Source organism: Dendrobium catenatum, unplaced genomic scaffold (assembly GCF_001605985.2).
Source record: "Dendrobium catenatum unplaced genomic scaffold, ASM160598v2 fragScaff_scaffold_81, whole genome shotgun sequence".
In the NCBI taxonomy this organism is placed as follows: domain Eukaryota; kingdom Viridiplantae; phylum Streptophyta; class Magnoliopsida; order Asparagales; family Orchidaceae; genus Dendrobium; species Dendrobium catenatum.
The window spans coordinates 547,492-566,496 of record NW_021318543.1 but is presented as its reverse complement, the minus strand read 5'-3'; the positions used below and the strand labels follow the sequence as shown (position 1 = coordinate 566,496).

Genomic DNA, 19,005 nt, shown 5'->3' with positions numbered 1-19,005 from the left:
TCGTCCGCTTCAGACTACAGCTCGAAGATCAATACATATCATGCCGTTACCGCTCAGTACATGCTCGGTACGAACCAGTACGGCTCGGTACTGAGCGGTACATGCGTACTGAACAATACATAGCTCGAAACTGAGCGGTATACATGCTCGGTACTAGCGATACATGTCTGGTACGCTCGGTATTGAGCATATACAATAAACAAAATTTCAAAATTACTCTTATAACAAAATTTCAATACATGCTCGGTACGCTCGGTATTGAGCATATACAAAAGGAGGAGCTGATGAACACAGAGCGTAGCATTGATGAGATTAAAATGACATGGATTGAGACTGGTGTAACCATTATGTCAGATGGATGGTCTGACATGAAGAGCATGAGCTTGATTAACATTCTTGTGAAGAATCCCTACGGCACGGTGTTTTTACGATCGGTTGAAGCTTCAGATGAGGTGAAAAATGCTGCATTCATTTTCAATTTACTTGATGGGTTTTGAGGAGATGGGGAGCAATTGGTTGTTCAGGTAGTGACTGATAATGCCGTGCATACAAAGCAGCTGGTCAGATGTTGATGGAGAAGAGGAACACCTATATGGACACCCTTCGCAGCACATTGTATCAATCTCATTTTGAAAGATCTTGGTAACTTACTTCAGCACAAGAGTGTTCTTTCTAGGGCGAAGAAGATTACAAAGTTCATCTACAATCACTCTTGGGTCTTAAGCTTGATGAGAAAGTTTTCAAAGAAAGAAATCATTCGCCCTGCAACCACTAGGTATGTTCTTAATTTTGTACATTGCAAATCATTCCTACTGTATGTTCTTAGTTCTTACATTTGTGCACTGTGATACTATAGGTTGTCACATCTTATTTGACACTACAGAGCTTGATGGAGGCGAGGCAACCTTTGGAAGCAATGTTTACATCAACTGAATGGCTTAACTCTTTGGGGAAGAAAAAGTGAGGGAAGGAAATAGAAAGATAATTCTGAATGAAAAATTTTGGGCACTGTGACCTATCCCATTTTGAGCACGAGCCCTAAGTGCAAATACTACGCAATAAGAAAAAGATATATAAAATGACATAATATAGTCAAGTGCAAACAAAGAGAAGAAATCGGCTATCTACACTCAGAATGAACTCCCTCGTATATATAATGCACAACAAGAGGTTAAAAGATAGGAGGTTGAGGAATAAGGGGTTGAAGATGATGAGGACCCGTTGGTGTGTGATGAGTTGTCATCTGATAATGAGTGGTTCATAGATGATAGAAACAGATTTGCCTATTATCAGACTTACAGCTAAGAGAGATCTAAATGTGGATGTCTGATGAGGCGAAGCAATCAATTGCAATGGACAATCTTCTAGTAAAAACACACACACATCCACTAGCTCTGCAAGCACAACAATCAAGTAAAGGTATTCCACAACTTCTTATATGCTATCGCAGTATATTTATATCAAGTGAGAACATTAACATGCTAATGATCTTTTCCTTGAAACAAGGAAGAGAAAAGTGAGTCTATTAAAGATGATGATGACATGACACATAGATACAATTAGAAAAGAAGATTCCCTTGAAGACCCTTTAGTGATGGGATATGATTGTGCATTTATATATTTTTTGTACTTTGGGAGTTTTGTTAAAACTAATATTTTTGTGATTTTGTACTTTGGGACATGATTTTATTGCATCTACTTTCTTACTTCCACTATTTTTATATTCATTTAGATGTTTTTATGTAAATACAATATTGCAATTTTCCTGCTAAAATCCTTAATTTTTCATTTACGCAATTCTGGTGTCCGTGAGGCTTACGCCTCAGAAGAAGCCTCGAGGCTTACGCCTCGCCTTACGGACGAAAACCGCCTCGAGGCTTATTTACGCAATTTTAAACCTTGATTGATATGCATCCTACTTATATGCCCGATGACTCCAGAACATGGATGAATTAGTCATAGAGGATCTGTGATAAAGTTACTTCGCTCATCTTCCCCAAAGATGAAACTTGAAGTGACTTGATGTCTCGTGTTAGTGTTAAGAACTTTTGTATGCTCGATCTTACTACTTCAGTGATGATGAGCTCCTCTATTATTTTTGACTCTCATTTGTGTTCTAGGAGATTACCTTGTGAGTTGTGATGAGGGTCGAAGAGCCGAAATGACAAGTGTTGATTGGTGTTGGGTCATCACTCTGTTTAAAATTGCGTATAAGAGGCGCGCCTCTGCACAATTCATCCAAAAACCGCCTGAAGCTTACGCAATTCCATCCTCTGGCAGAGGCGTATGCCTCACATGGACTGAGGCGCGCCTCAGAGGCGCAATTGCGCAATTCTTAGTGAGGCGTACGCCTCATGGGAATGGACCCACCCCATAAAAGAATGTTTTTTCTCCTTAACCCGCACGACAACAGCTCCTTCCGAATTTTTCCTACCCGCACGGCTCTAATTCGCGAAACAGAGAGCTCCCGCACGGTCCTTACCCTCCAGCTTCCCTTCCCGCCGCTTCTCCCGCCGGCACCGCCTTCTCTCCGGCGAGTTGAAACTTCCGGCCGCCCTCTAGGAGTACTCCACATTGGATTTTAGGTATTTTTTTTAGTTTAGGGTTAGATTTTTCGTGTAAGAAAATCTAGGGTTTATTGTTTTTTTATTGTAGGAAAACCCTTAATTTCTCATTTACACATTCTTGTCCGTGAGGCTTAAGCCTCAGACCGCCTCGAGGCTTACGCCTCGCCTCACGGACGAAAACCGCCTCGAGGCTTAATTACGCAATTTTAAACCTTGGGTCATCAAACTCATAAAGGTTGATTTCAATAGAGGTAAGTGAAGAATTCCTAGGGCAAAAGATGAGCTTGTAGAATGGAGGCCAAGGAGTGAGTGACGAGGTAGATTGAGGGCGTCATGAGAGTGAGAGAGCTATATAGTGTTGGCAAAGATGAGACAATTGTTGAAGGCCTGAGCTGTTTCATTTGAGGCAAAGAACTGGAGAGATATGCTGAGAGAGCTCAAGTAGGTGTAGACTAATAGGTTAAAGCAAGAGCCATTTAGGGATGAAGTGTGAAAGAGAGAGTTAGTGAGGGTGAGTGATATAAGCATAATGCTACAAGTGTGCGAGCATTAGAGAGATATGCTCAGTAAGGGAAATAATGAGTGGAGGGACATGGGACGAGATTTTGTGCACAATTGTGGGGACGTCGCGTCTTTCATGTTACCATATATATATATATATATATATATATATATATATATATATATATAATTATATAAGCAATAAAACAAAATGGATATTATTTGGATATATTTTATAGAGGTGAGAGATGCATTTGGTTAGACTTTGAATTGTTGTGGAAGTGCAAAGAAAGTAGGCAGACTAACATGGCTAGATGATGTTCAGATGATTTAGCTGAATTTTAATCCACATAGAAATGCTTCTTTAAACAGGAATAAGTATGGCAACGGATTCAAAATATGAAGTAGTGGGAGATGATGCTGGTCTTTTGGTTGATATAGAAATGCTTCTTTTGCTTGATATATATATATTTCAAATACGGGCATATGATCTAAAGAAAATAGAGCTAATGCAGTGTCATTTGTATTTTAAAACCTTTTTTATTTAGTAAAATAAAAACATTAATTATGACTTTCTTGCTTCATTCCAGGATATGGCTAAAGTTACAGTTCACTTTGTTCGAGGGAATAACCCAGAGAAGTTTGCTTCCACGCTAACCAACTTTATGGGCAAGGTGTTCCTCTCCTCTCTCTCTCTCTCTCTCTCTCTCAATCTCTCTCATTAAAACTGAATTAACTCATCATCACCAACTTATAACTTCAAATAATTAACTGTACCACATAATACAGGATACAAACAATCATTCAGTATAACCCTTGCGCAAAAAAAAAACTCCGTAAGAAACCCCCCCCCACAACTTTAGGTCACGCCAATGTACTCCCCTCACTTCCCCAGTAGTGCAAGGTTGTTCCCTAGCCACACTATTCTCCAAATTTGCCATTCAAAATTCTGAAATTCAGTCATACCTTTGTATGTTATTTATTTGATTTTTTTTGGTGTTGCAAATTATGTATTAAATGAAAGCTGCATAACAAAGCTTGATTTTGTTGTTACATGAATAATAGCTATAGCTTGAGCTTATTTGAATACACCACACTGAATATAAAAATAGTAGCAAATGTGATGTTTTGCAGCCTTTTTTCTGTTAATTCATATTAATTTGAACTATCATGCAGAGTTGCAGGCAAATAGTATACAAGCACTAATAAAATGCTTGTTGATCTCTGTTAATTATCTATGTTATTTTTCGTATAAAATGAGGAATTGTTGTTTTTAAATTTTGTATTTTCTCTTCTTTGTATACCCTTTGAAAAATAACTTATAAAATTAATTAATAGAGTGATTTGAAAATTATTTTTAGGTTTTTATATATTATCTTTAGAATTGAGAGAAAAGTCATGCAATCAATTTGGTGGATAGGCTTAGCAAAACTTGATTTGAAATAATACGCAGCACACAAAAGTAAAGTGCTTCGAAGGATTCAAAATGTCCCAACATAGTTGGGACTATGTGATGTAGCATCAACGTGATCCCTTTTGTAGCACTCGATCTACTGGACTGCAGCAATAAACAGCGTTGTCAAATTTCCTTCAACGACCTCTGTTTTTCTCAGGACCATAGAATCATTGGTTCTATTTGCCTATAGCTTTAAAAACTTTTTTTTTTCTTTTTTTTAAACCCTTTTACAATTTCTGCTTTCCCTGGACTATAGCAGTTGTGCAACAACTTCTGCTTTCATTTCATTTGATAATGTGTCTCCTATTGTTTTCACTTCTCTTTCCTATATAAATTTGGATGGGTTGTCATATTTAGGATTGTGTCCATCTTCTTCCATTCATTTCTTTTTATATTTTCCTCACGACTTAGTTTAACCTAAACATAAGCAATCAATTACATTTCAAAGCAATCATGCTTTCATTTTTTTCGATGATGAGATCTCTAAGCTTGTTGGACCACTATTTTTCTATTTTCATCAAATTCTTTTTGGGCTGCTCCAACCTGATTTTATTCTCTAATTCATGTCAGATTTACATTTGGCTATTGAATATTTAGTTGGGCTATTTGTTTATCCTTGTCATATTATTAGAAGCATATTGCACCCGATGCTTCTCTCAGTGAACCTATTATGTCAGTGTCTATTTGATGCGCATGCGAAAGTGATCTCCCTTATTTGATGTTTCCAAGGAACTTCCTATCACCCCAATATGGGATACTTTATTTTAACCAATTAACTTTATATTCCTTGTGATCTTCAAAATATTTGGGCACAATAGGTGCATTCTAACATTTAGATCCTTTCTTCTCTAACAATTGATCTCGCCCCTTCAGTCCTGGTTTGCATTTAGAATTTAAAACCAATTGACTTTTCTTTGGAATTTGAGTTCATTGTGAGAGAAGAAAGGATCTCTACATCATTTACATGAAATACTATGGTTACTAATTCTCTTATTTTTGAACTTCTTTATGTCCCTTTTATTTGTGAAGACATGCTGATTATTTAGCATCAACCTTACGATCATGATGGTAGCATTCTAAGTGATGATGTTTTGGTGGGCAAAGGGTTTCCTTCCTGTTTGTCAGATGCGGCCAAGATAAGAAGAAAATCTATCACCACTTACCTATTTTTACCAGGCTTCATGAAAGGCTGCCTAAATGTGTGGTTTTGCTGCTCTAATGGATCCTTGGACATCAGGCTATTTTTGTTGTCTTATGTATTTTCTTTCTTTTTCTATATTTGGCAATTCCTGGTAATTTCTTTTGTTTACTTCATATCATTTTCCAGTTAGAATATTGTACCTTAAAAAATGTTATTATAATTGCTAAAGTATATCTAATATAAAAGTTATATCATTTATATCTAACTTGTATGCTATATCTATAGTCTTGTCCATTGGTTATAGCCAAATTTCTCAGTTTCTTGAAGGAGATTAAAACATACTTTTGTTGATAGACAAAAATATCATCCCCTGATCAAGAAATTTTCATAGCAAGATAATATCAAAATTTTTCAAGCCTTTAATCTCAAATTCTTTCATCAGAAGATTCTTAAAGTTGGTTGTTTCTTCCTCATCATTTCTATTAAGGATAAAGTCATTGACATAAATGACCAGTATGACAATCTAGCTAAGGGAATTAGTTTGATACCCGAGAAATATGTGGGGGGCTTTATTGATTCAATTCCTCAAGGATTCTAGTGTACAATCTTAGTATAAATAGAGGTGAATATGCTTAGTATAAATATAGGAGATGATTCACGGTTTTCCCAGTGGACAACAAAAGTATTTTCCTAAATGGAAACAAATAAGAAGAAAATAACAATAAGACATTATATAAATATTTGAATTTAGATTTTTATTATATTTAATGATGCTCAAAGAAGGAAGAAGCAATGCCATGGATTGTTAAGGTGGATGAATCAATTTTGAAAACTTTTTGAATAGATTCAGGCAGACTGACAGTATGATCTTTGGATATCTGAAACAACCAATACTTTATAATATTCTACATCATGAGGCAGTGAAACATCTTATTGATGTTAAGCTAAATTCTTTAATCTTGTAAATTATGTAGCATTTAAGCTTATTTCTAAATGGCTTTGTATTATCTTTTTTTAATATTATTTTCTTCTATTAGTGCTATCCTGGGGAAGATGATTTGGCAATTGCACGTGCAGTCCTGATGTAAGTTTTTCTAAATATTAGAAGTATTTTGATAACCATGTCTTGCAGGCCATCTTATGAACTTGTTCAATGTTACATCTAGGATGCACATTATGCTATCTTTTAGTGGAATTTTATAAAGATAATGTGTTTTTTAACTTTAATCTGAAACTTATTTATATTGTAATCATTAATTGAGCAATCTATTCTGCTGTTATATACTTATATCTCTCAGGGACCATTAATGATTATTTTGATATGGACATACATATTTCTGCATGTGACCCTTTAAGTTTGAACATTTTGTTTCGCTTCAGGTACTTGTCACAAGGGAACCTCAGAGATGCAAATAAACTCATGGGTGAGTTGAGGAAGCAGTTGAAAGCGAAGCAGCAAACCCTTCCTAATTCAGACCTGATCCAATTTGTCGTATATCTTTTGGAAACGCAAGTTCCTGACCCTATTGACTCTTTTTTTTTTTTGTACTGTGCTATAATACTTGAAAGTACTTCTGTGATGTTCTCAATCTATGAACCAAGGACACAACGAGGCGACATATAAATATTAAATAATATGTACTTTGAAAGCATTTCCTTGATGTTCTTAATCTATGAACCATAGAAAGAATAAAGGCCACATTATATACATTATCATACAGATGATATTAAGATATGCTGCCTTGAAAAATCAGAAGAGATGTATGCTGTAGGAAGTGGGGAATAATTTGCACGAGTACCTGAAAATCCACTTATATAATGTTTATATAGAACTATACATTGTATATATATTTTGTTATTTGTATGCATATGAAGGAGCCCATCCATCGGCACTACACTATTGCACATATGCCAACACTAGAAATAGTCATGGACTCATAGTTACTCATATTGTACGTCGTACAGGTGTTTATGAGGTGTTTACAATAGGTATTTAAAAGATAATTCTCTAATTTACCTGAGATGTGCCATCTTTTACAATATTTATATTTTCCTGCGTTTGAAATTTACTGATGCTCTTTAAAATTTTAAAGAGAATTTTACATTTTTTTAATAGGAGAGATGTACAATTTTTTCATCATCATCATTAGCCCTATCCGAACTATTTGGCTTGGCTTTATGAATCTTAATTCTTCATTCATTCCCCTTGAGAGCTTTCTTGAGTGTTAAATCTATTTTGTGCAAATATTTTTGCATAATATCTAGCATGTTATATTTGATCTACCTTTTTTTATTCCTGATCCTTACCCAATTATTGTATACATGTTAGACCGGTCCAGGTTTACAAATGGATGCAGAATACTTCCGTCTCCACAACATTTAACCCCCCCTTCTTTGGGGGTGGGGTCCAGCAGCCTTCAAGAGCATTTAAGAGGCAATTAAAGGGGAGGATTATTGGGGAAATTTAAAGTAAGGGAGATGTTTGGGTATTTTACTATTTTTTTGGTTGCTTTAAGTAAAATTGTAAACCTAGGGTTAGAGATATCTATGTTTTTGCTGAATTTAAGAGTTCTCTTAGGTTTGCTTGGGCTCTAGTCACCGGCTAGGGATTGGGAGAGCATGATTTTCCTCATCAATTGAAGATCCATTGCATCTTGTTTGTCTTCTTTTGTATTTCATCAATCTAAAGCCTTTTCAAGTGTTTGCCACAAGATTCTTCTCTATCTCAGATTTTTTTTGCTGAAATTTCAATTTCAGTCAACAATTTATGCACTTGTTTCCTAACAAATTGGTATCAGAGCGCCTCGATCCAGGGTACCGATGGCTGGGAGGAAAGTACAAGTTTTGGAAGAGGAACTAGGCTAATTTAAATCAGATTTTGTGGAGAAATTTTCAGAAATTGAGAAGCAATTTTCATCTGTCCATGAAAAGATGGATGAGAAGTTTGCCATCGTGGAAGAGATGCTGAAGAATCGGCTTAGGGCCCAACCCAAAATGACGATATTAAAGGCCAAGGGAGCCACCGACGACCTAGGATGCCATGGAAACCCTAATCCGTTAAGGAGGGGAAAATCGAAAGGTGGAGATTTTGGAGGAAGATGGGATGCATCCCCTAGAGCCTATTTCTAGGGAGTAGATGAGTACAAGGTATGAAAGAAGGGGTGTTGATTTTGCAAGAAGAGAGGCTGATTTTGAGCGCAGGGGTGAGGATTGGGATAGAAGGAGAGGAGATTATGAAGAGGGGTTTGGGTATGAGCACAAAAGGGAGGATCGGGACACTTGGGAAGGACCCCCCTTTAGGGAATGGGAGGTTATGGAGGATTCAGGAGATGCAGAGGTGATCCAAAGATGAGGAAGAAGATACCCATCTTTAAGGGAGAGAACACACATTTGTAGATTTATAAGGTTGAGAGATATTTCTTCGTCAATGGATTGGAAAAAGGAGGAGAAGCTGACGACAACTAGTATATGTTTGGAAGGGAAGGTCTTGGCTTGATACCAGTGGAGACATGTGATAACCCATACGGAGCTGGAGAGAGTTCACAGACTGCTTGTTGGAACGCTTCCGAAGCAACAAGGGATGGGATTTTTATGAGCATCTTTTCCCCTAACTCAGGAGGGATCGGTGGTATACTGAGAAGTTCGAGTACCTCGCTAGGCGATTGGACTGGCTTCCTGAGACGGTGTTAGAGGGGAACTTCACGAGGGTCTCAAATCAGAGATCCGGGTGGTGGTTAAAGTGATGAGGCCTCATGACTTGGGAGAGGCTATGAAGCTAGCACAATTGGAGGACCAAAAGCATCTAATGAGGGGGCTAGGGGCAACAACTCAGAAAACGCATACAGGATGACCACCATGTTTTTAGCACCAAAGGGGCTGACACCTGCTGCTTTATGAGAGGCCCTAAAGGAGAAGCCCATAGAAGGGGGAATTGAGGAAAATTTCAATAGGCTCACTGAGGAGATGCAGAAGAAGAGGGCTAAGTGATTGTACTTTAGATGTGATGAGAAGTATACATCGGGGCACATGTGTAAGGACCGAACTCTTCAGGTTCTCATCATCTGTGATGATGAGGAGGCTGAGGAGGGAGGTGGGAGTGAGGCTGTGGTAGAAGAGAAGGAAGAGCTACATCTTGATATGACGAAAGTCTCCTTAAACTCAGTGGTGGGATTCACTCTGTAAGGGATAAATAACAGATTGAGAGGTGGTAGTACTAATAGATAATGTGGCTACCCACAATTTTATTTCCAACCAGGTCATAGACCAATTGGGGGTGAAGTTGGTAGACACAAGGTGTTATGTGGTGATGATGGGCACTGGGAAGATGGAGACGGGTAGAGGAGTGTGTAGGGGAGTGGTACTGACTATATTGCGGGTACAAGTGAGGGGGGATTTCCTCTTATTGGAGCTAGGGAGCATGAATGTCATCTTGTGGATGAAATGGCTACAGACCTTGGGAGGTATCAAGGTCAATTGAGAATTATCAGGCCGAGTGTGTGTCCTTTTTCTAGCCCAATCTTACTGGTCAAGAAAAAGAATGGGAGCTGGAGATTTTTTGTTGACTATCGGGCCCTGAATAAGGAGAATGTGCCGAACAAGTTTCCCCATACTGGTTATCGATGATCAACTGGATGAGCTTGGTTGAGCAGTGGTGTTCACTAAGATAGATCTGAAGTCAGGATACCATAAGCTTAGGATGAGAGAGGAGGATGCCTTGAAGATTGCATTCAGGACACATGAGGGGCATTACGAATTCTTAGTGATGTTGTTCGGCCTCACAAACACCTATGCTACTTTCCAATCCCTTATGAACAGGATATTCTGACTATACGTCTGAAAGTTTGTACTGGTTTTTTTTGACGATATCCTAGTGTATAGTAGGTCTGAGGAGAAGCATTTTGACTCTTTAAGGTGGTTTTAGGAGCCTTACAGGAGCAGCAGCTGAGGGCAAATCTGAAGAAGTATTTTTTTGTACAGGCCAATATGGAGTACTTGTGGCATGTGGTATCCCAAGAGAGAGTACTGAAATGGCCTCTACCTAGTAATCTGAGAGAGTTGAATGGTTTCTTAGGATTGACAGGGTACTATAAGCGATTTTTTAGAGGGTATAGTACCATAGCCTGGTGATGCAATCAAAAATTTGGGAGAGGGACCCAAATTTTTGATCACAAAAACATACCCTTACTAAGATAATAAAAATTCAAATAACTCATAAAAATTAGACTAATTAGACAAATAAACTAAAACACCATTTTCATATTATAAAAGGACTTACAAACAACTTGAACACTTGCAAACGACTCAAATGACACTTACAAGACACCCTATAGTTGCTTCACTTAGAGAAGAAGGATACAATGGAATGGCACTTGCGGATAGACGAAAGAGGTTAGAAGCCAAGACGAAGGTTGGAAAGAGCTCGCAAGATTTTCATAGGAGGAGGGGAAGAAGATTGGAAAGAGCCCGCAGGATTTTCAAAGTAAAAACCTCTCAGGTTTTTGTCCCAAAAATCACATCATATCACTCACATAACATCTCTAAAACAGCCACAAACATTTTCTATTTATAGACCAAAGAAAGGAATACCAATAGCCACTAAAAGCATTAATTAAAGAAGGTCAAAAGGCTCCTAAAACTGCAGTAGAAATCTGTCCAAAACTCTTCAAATTCTGTCCCAAAAACTGCCCAGAAAACTGAGAAGAAACAGATCACGGGACCAACAGCCAGCCACGGAACAGCCAGGATTCACGGGAAAAGCACCGAAACAATAAAGGAACAGCAGGCCCAAGGAATCCAAAAAACGAACAGGCACCCCAAGCAGTCACGGCTGCATAAATTCCAGCCTATTCCTCTCCCAATGCCATAAGACAGCTCTCCAAACAGCCATAAAAGGAAGAGAAAAAAGAATAGGAAAAGGCAAGTTCCACTCACCAAAATCTGCCATAAAGTAGTACTAAAACTTCAGCTTATAATGAGCTCAACTTCACAAGATATTAATGAGCTTGCACTACTTAGATCTCAACCACCAAAGCCCAAACCGAAACAAAACAGCCACTGCACATCTACCTCCACCAAATAGCACAAGGATATGTTGGACCCATAAAACCACAAAACAGCCCAAAGGATAAGGTGGAGATGAAAGGACAAGATAATGAAGAGTTAGGAGAGGGGGAAGATGAAAAGACACAAGGCAAGAAATTAAAAGTAAAACTCAACTTGTGTTGACCCCCCCTTTGTCTACATCACCTGGCCACTGACAGAGCAATTGAAGAACAACTTCTTGTGGGAGGAGGCAGCTATATCCAGACTTTTGAGATGTTGAAGAAGGCCATGATCACGGTACTAGTCCTAGCCTTACCTGATTTCAGCTAGATTTTCATAATAGAGACGGATGCATCCGGATATAGATTGGAGACAGTGCTTATGCAGAATTATAGACCCATAGCCTACTTCAGCCAAGTGTTGATAGTCAGAGCTAGGCTGAAGTAAGTCTATGAGAGGGAGTTGATGAACAACATGTTAACCATTCAGAAGTGACGATCTTACTTATTGGGCCGACATTTTATTATCAGGATAGACCAAAGAAGATTGAAGTACCTGTTAGAACAAATGATATTGACCGAAGAGAATTTGAGGTGGCTATCAAAGTTGTTGGGCTATTACTTTGAAATCCAGTACAGGCTAGGATTAGAGAATAAGGCGGCTGATGCCTTATCCAGATGCATGGGGAGCTCCAAGAGATGACCATTTCAATACCACTGATGGTAGATTGGGGGGATATCAAAGAGGAGAGTGTGCAGGATGAGGAGCTGAGGAAGCTAAGGATGGATCTACTGAGGGACGAGATTAGCCACCTCGGCTATTCCTTCGAGGGAGAGAGACTGTTGTACCAAGGGAGGTTTGTGCTTCCACAGATCTCAGTTCACATCCTCCATCTATTGCAGAAGTTCCATGGGAGCGTTGTTGGTCATTTTGGTGTGCAGAAGACATATAAGAGATTGAATGCATAATTGTATTGGAAGGGGATGCACAAGGATGTGGAGGAACTAGTGGCTAGGTGTGAGGTATGCCAGAAAAACAAGTATATGGCTATGACTCCAAGAAGATCACTTCAACCCCTGGTTTTTCCAGACAGAGTATGGGAGGAGGTCACCCTGAATTTCATAGATAGCCTACCACATCCGAGGGGTTTACAGTGATTCTAGTGGTGGTTGTCAGATTGAGCAAGTATTCTCATTTCATTCCCTTACGGCACCTTTACTCGGTAGTTATAGTGGCAACAACATTCATCAGAGAGGTGGTCGGATTACATGGGATCCCAAAGTTGATAGCTTCTGACCAATATAAGGTGTTCCTCAGTCATTTTTGGAGGAGCTGTTCAGGTTTTAGTGAACAATTTTGAAGAGGAGCACCGCTTACCACCCTCAGATAGGTAGATGGAGGTGGTAAACAAGAGCCTGGAGACCCTTGGTGCATTTTGGGCAGAGTAGTATACCAATCTCTTCTGTAGAGCAGTACTTATAGGAAATATATAGTTTGTTGAACGAATTGAAGAGACAATTATTAAGGGATCAATAAATGATGAAGAAGCAGGCTGATGGACACAAGGACATCCAATTTGAAGTTGGGGATAGGGTGTTCTTATATCTTCGGCCCTATAGACAAAGGACGGTAGCCAACTTGAGGATGAGAAGCTAACCCCAAGATATTTTTGCCCTTATGAGGTAATGGAGAGGATTGGAGCAATGCTTATCGTTTGAGGTTACTTTTGACCGCTACCATACATCTAGTGTTCCACATGTCATAACTGATGAGAGCTCTTGGGGATCATGCAGCTAGTTTAGAATTACCAGTGACATTGATTGAGAATTTAGAGGAGGTGTTGGAACTATTGGAACTGAAAGGGGTACGATAGAAAGGGATCAAGGAAGTCTTAATCAAATGGAAGAACCTACCCGACCATGACACCACCGGGAGCCGTACGAGAAGGTGAAGCATCAGTTCCCGTCTTTTCACCTTGAGGACAAAGTGGGTCTTTGGGAGGAGAATATTGTTATATCGGTTCAGGGACCGGTCCAGGTTTACAAAAGGAGCCACCTCCAGAACAATTAACCCCCCTTTGAGGGTGGGGTCCAACAGCCTTCAAGAGCATTTAAGAGGCAATTAAAGGGGGGGATTAGGGGGGAAATTCAAATTAAGGGGGATGTTTGAGTATTTTACTGTTTTTTGGTTGCTTTAAGTGAGATTGTAAACCAATGGTTAGGGATATCTATGTTTTTTGCTGAATTTGGGAGTTCTCTTATGTTTGGTTGGGCTCTAGTCGCCGGCTAGGGATTGGGAGAGCATGATCTTCCTCTTGAATTGAAAATCCATTGTATCTTATTTGTCTTCTTCGGTATTTCATCAATCTAAAGGCTTTTCAAGTGTGCCATAAGATTCTTCTCTATCTCAGATTTTATCTTGCTAAAATTTAAATTTTAGCCAACAATTTCTTCACTTATTTCCTAACAATACCCTTTTTATTACTGCATGATATATGTTCTATTGTACATAGATAATCACGTGTCTATTTTCCACTATTTTATCTTCAATAGGTGTTATTCACACATCCTTGTGATCCCTCTTATATGATAATTTCTCAATCTATTGTTTCTAGCTTTTGCCACACACCCATTTTGACATTTTTATTTCAGTTACGCACAACTTAGATATCAATCCCTTGACCGCCTAACTCAGTTTAAGAAATCATAGCCTCCTTTATTCTTCTGTATAATATTTTCAAGTACATAAATCTTTCCATCTAGATGTTATTTGATTTTTTGGCAATATTGACTCATAATTATGATTTTCAGAACTACTTCAATTATATATTATATATACTCAGCCTTTATTCTTTTTATCTTTAGCTGATTATCTTACAAGTATTTCTATAATTGCTTGAACTGTTTGCTTAGTTGAGATCTTATCAATCAAAATTATGTCATATGCAAATGGTATATATTAAAGGGAAAACATTTTGAATATATCTTGTAACCGCCTCCATGCTTGATACAAAATGGCTTGAATTTAACGTTGATATTTCATGTAATCTTATTGCGATTGAGAACTTTTTCTATCCTCCACATAAAATTCCAAAATTAGACAACATTCTATCACGTGTATGTTTAACACTTAAATGTACCTTTGACTTGCATCTCCTTTTATTAATGCACAATTATTTAGTTTACATAGTACTCATAAGTAATCTAAAGATGAATAAAAATGTTGGCAATTATTTTAATGTTTGAAGTTGTGTATGTTGTGTTTAGTGTTTCTGGATACTTCTCAAATATTAACCAAGAAGCATATAGAAGACAAAGAAATCAGATTGGAACCGGATTACTAGGAAACTATTTAACTATTGCATATTTTGCAGAAACTAGTCACAAAAAGCCATGGTTACTTCAAAGTATACTAAATGATGTCTCAATATCTTGTGAAGTGTTCGTTCTGCTACTTGAAACAGCTGTCCAAGGACATGCCAATGCTCAATCCGGCCAATTCTTGACTTGCACTAGCAATCAAATTCAGCTTAACTTGCTTCTATCTTAAAGATGACTTGCTCTTCATACAATAAGAAATTATGAACATACATTATTTTGCTTGTAAAAAATTGACCCGACCCAAAATTCCGAGTTTGGGTTGACTTGTTTACTACCCGTTTAATAATGCTGGAATGCATTGCAGATAATGCTACACTTCTAATTTTTCATTATGTTGTATTTTTTCTGCCTTACCTATTTGAAAGTAGTATGTTTTTGGGATTAGAATTAACACATTGTCGTGTGGTTAGGTGCTAAAAATGCTTCAGATGTTGTCTTTAAAGGCGCTAAAAATCTGACTTTTATCCAAGATGTACATCTATTAAGCAGCATATCATATATTTCATTTTTTTGGCATGCCTGTGCATTTCCCTGCGTGACTTACACGCTTAACAAATGTTGAGTAGTGCCGACCTTTTACAAATCTGGTTCCATGTCATGCAGGCTGGAAAGAGATGCTTTGCCACTTTTCAGAATGTTAAGGCAGAAGTACAAGTCAAGCATAGACCGTGAACGCTTGTTTGATGAGGTTCAATTTTTTAGTTATTTTTTATCCTTGATGCAAAACCATGTTGTTTATTTTATTTTTTATTTTATTTTAGTGTTTACCTTAGCGGTATCTCTCTCTTCCTAGCAAGTTCATTACTCTTGTTTGTTTTCCTGGATGAGTAAAAATCTTTTTCTTCTCCGTCATCTATCACCTCATGCTGTTTGCAATTATCTTCTTTGAAAATGAATTAGTACATAACAAGTGAGAGTTTATGGTATATGTTAATTTTGGGATTCATTTTTATGGGATATGTGAAGATTCACAGCTAATTGCATATTCATTTTTCAAGGGTCATCTTGCAATTTAGTTACAATTTTTTGTTCAGATTTGTGCTTTAGTCTATGTTTTTTGGAGACCCTCTGGTCATAAGAAAATTGATCAAATTGCTTATTTTATTTTAATTAGGACGTTACGTACAATAAGGAAGGCAATAGTGCCTTCATCTATTACGTGTACTCTATCAATGAACTTGGACCTGTTGTCCACGCTGTTGTGGAGCTTGTCGCTGAAAAGGTATAGGCCAGAAAGAGCTTGGTACTGGAGAGTTGCCTTTAATTGAACGTTTCAAGCTGTGTACAAAGAAGTTGGCAGCATTGTGGCGGCGCTACATTTGGTGGTGTCAAGTCCAACTCAGGATGCAAGAGGAGTTCATGGCACTGGAAGCTGTGTCAATGAGTGAGTTATACAACATGGAATAGGAGAACTGCTGCACTCATGTACAATTTATGGGCTTCCTTTTCATCCAGGCGGCCTCTTTGAGATATGATTGACAATGAACTTGGCTCCGAAGGGTTTGTTTGACTTATACGTGCTGTGTGGGGTACAAAGTGGTTGGCAGCATGGTGCTGACGCTGAGTTAGTTGGGGTGTTAAGTCCAACTTAGGGTTTAGGAGGAATTGGTGTTGGAGCTACCTTGATGAGTGAGACAATGCATGTAGGCAAAGGTGTTCTCTTGCGCGAATTGATTGAATTCTTGGCCAAAAAACTTCTCAAAAAATGGCATGGAGAATTAATGGGTCAAAATGAGGATGTCTGTGCATGGAGATCTGCCAATGATGGATGTGACTTTTGAATAAGGGATAGGTGAGGCAAAGGGGAATATATTTTTTTATCTCGAATTAGAAGTTTTCATTGTAGCCACCAATTAAGATTGGAAGATGATGTCTTTTAGTGACAACAATGCTGAACTGCTCTACAGAGTGCTATTGGATGAAGCAACTAGAGGTGGTTGAGCAAGCCAGTAACTTTTGTAAAAGAGGCAAGTGTTTTTCTATCTACTTGCTTTTTCTACTTTCAAGACGCATCAAATTGGTATCAAAGCGAGGTTTTGGAGAGATGGAAGCAAATAAGGTGGATGCTTTGGATGGCAAAGTGGAGAATATTAAATCCAGGATGGAGGAGAAGTTCTCAACCATGAAAGGTTTTCAGTCATGGAGAATCAGATTGAGAGCCAATTTGGAGTGTTGGAGGAGATGATGAGGAAGCTTTTGAAGATGCAATCGAAAACTCCTTTAGTGGTTTCGGTTGCTAATTCTAACCAAGATTTGATCGGGATTCCCTTTGTTGAATCTAAGGGAAAGCAGATCGGACGAGAGGAGTTTGACGAGGAGAGTTTCTTTTTAGGTGGGGGGACGGCAAGGAGAGAATTTATTGGAGGTAGTAGGGTGGCTGACCATTATGAGAGGCATTTTGAGCAAGTGGGATGGGCAATTGGAGCTGGAGAGGTCGAGTCGAGCCATGGGGATCGGATCATCCAAGGAGGAGGGAAGAAAGGTGGGATTCCTAGCCTCGATACTTGGGGAGTGGGGTGGGGGTGGGACCATTATAGGGAGAGGGAGTTGGAGTGGAGATGCTAGGGTAAGGAAGTTGAAGATGCATATTTAAAGAGGAGGATGCCCATGGGTGGATGTACCGGGTGAAGAGTTATTTTGTGGTGAATGGGTTGAATGAGGAGGAAAAGCTTGTGGCAGCAGGATTGTGTCTAGAAGGGAAAACCCTATCTTGGTTCCAGTGGAGGGAGGCTAGATATCCAATCTACTCTTGGGAGGAGTTTAAAGATTGCTTGTTGGAACATTTTCTAGCTATTCGAGAAGGAGACCTACACGAGCAATTTTTTGTCTTCGCTTAGAAAAGGACTGTCATGGAGTATAGGAAGATATTTGAGTTGTTGTCAGGATTGTTGATGGGGATTTCGGAGGCAGTGTTGGAGGGAAATTTCATGAAGGACCTAAAGCCTGACGTACGGGCAGACCTCCGAAGGGGTTGTGGAAGATGATGGAGCTAGCCCAGATAGCAGAGGATCAAAGACAGATGGAAAGGATCAATAGGAGTGGAGTCACGGGAAGCTCCTAAGTGCCTTGACTTCACTTGCATTGAGGACCCAGATATTGTCATTTCAACGAGAGGCACCGAGAGCGAAGAGTAGGGGTGTTTGTCTCGGGGCCAACTTCAAGCGCCTCAGATAGTTAGAGATGCATGACAAGAGAGAGAAGGGCTTCTGATGTGATGAGAAGTATTCACCAGACCATCGGTGCAAGAATCGCACACTCCAGATCTTTATGGTTTGTGATGAGGAGGAGACCAACAAAAAGGAGTTGGAAGAGGAAGTAGAAGTGGGAGGAGAGCACCTACCTTGATAAAGTGGAAGCGCCCCTTAACTCAATAGTGGGATTTACTCCAAATCACATCATGGAAGTGAGGGGACAGATCAAGGTACCCAATGTTGGTCTTGGTGGATTGTGGGGCTACTCATGAATTAGTTGATATTGAAGTTGGTGAATAGAGGGAGCTTTAGATTCATGAGAGGATAGGGTAGGTGGAGAGGAATAGGGGGATCTACAGGAAATTGGTGCTGACATTCCAAAGCATATAGATAGTGGAGAATTTTTTTCCTTAGATTTGGGGAGCACTAATTTGATCCTAAAGATGAAGTGGTTACAGATGATAAGGGAGATGAAGGTGTACTGAAAATATTTGACTTTGGAGATCCAGGTGGAGGGGAAGAGGGTGTTGCAAGGAGATTTCAGCATGTGCAAAACCATCATTTCACTCAAAACCATGGTCAAGGCGATACAGGGAGCAGGGCTAAGTTACTTGGTGGAGCTGCAGAACCTAAGAGGAGGCCCGAGATTCAGATCCATTCGAGGTCCCTGAGTGTGTACATCAGCTTCTATGGTAGTTTCATGTGATTTTTTAGCATCCTAGCGGAT

General features: G+C 38.9%; 1 protein-coding gene across 1 annotated transcript in view; it reads left to right on the top strand.

Moving 5' to 3' along the window:
* The window catches only part of LOC110096499 (Golgi to ER traffic protein 4 homolog), a 70,857-nt gene that overhangs the window by 47,470 nt on the left and 4,382 nt on the right, over positions 1–19,005 (top strand). Inside the window, exons 7-10 of the mRNA XM_028696571.1 lie at positions 3,659–3,742; positions 6,703–6,749; positions 7,046–7,174; positions 15,691–15,775. Coding sequence (XP_028552404.1) covers positions 3,659–3,742; positions 6,703–6,749; positions 7,046–7,174; positions 15,691–15,775 — 345 coding nt within the window. The remainder of the gene's footprint in view (positions 1–3,658; positions 3,743–6,702; positions 6,750–7,045; positions 7,175–15,690; positions 15,776–19,005) is intronic.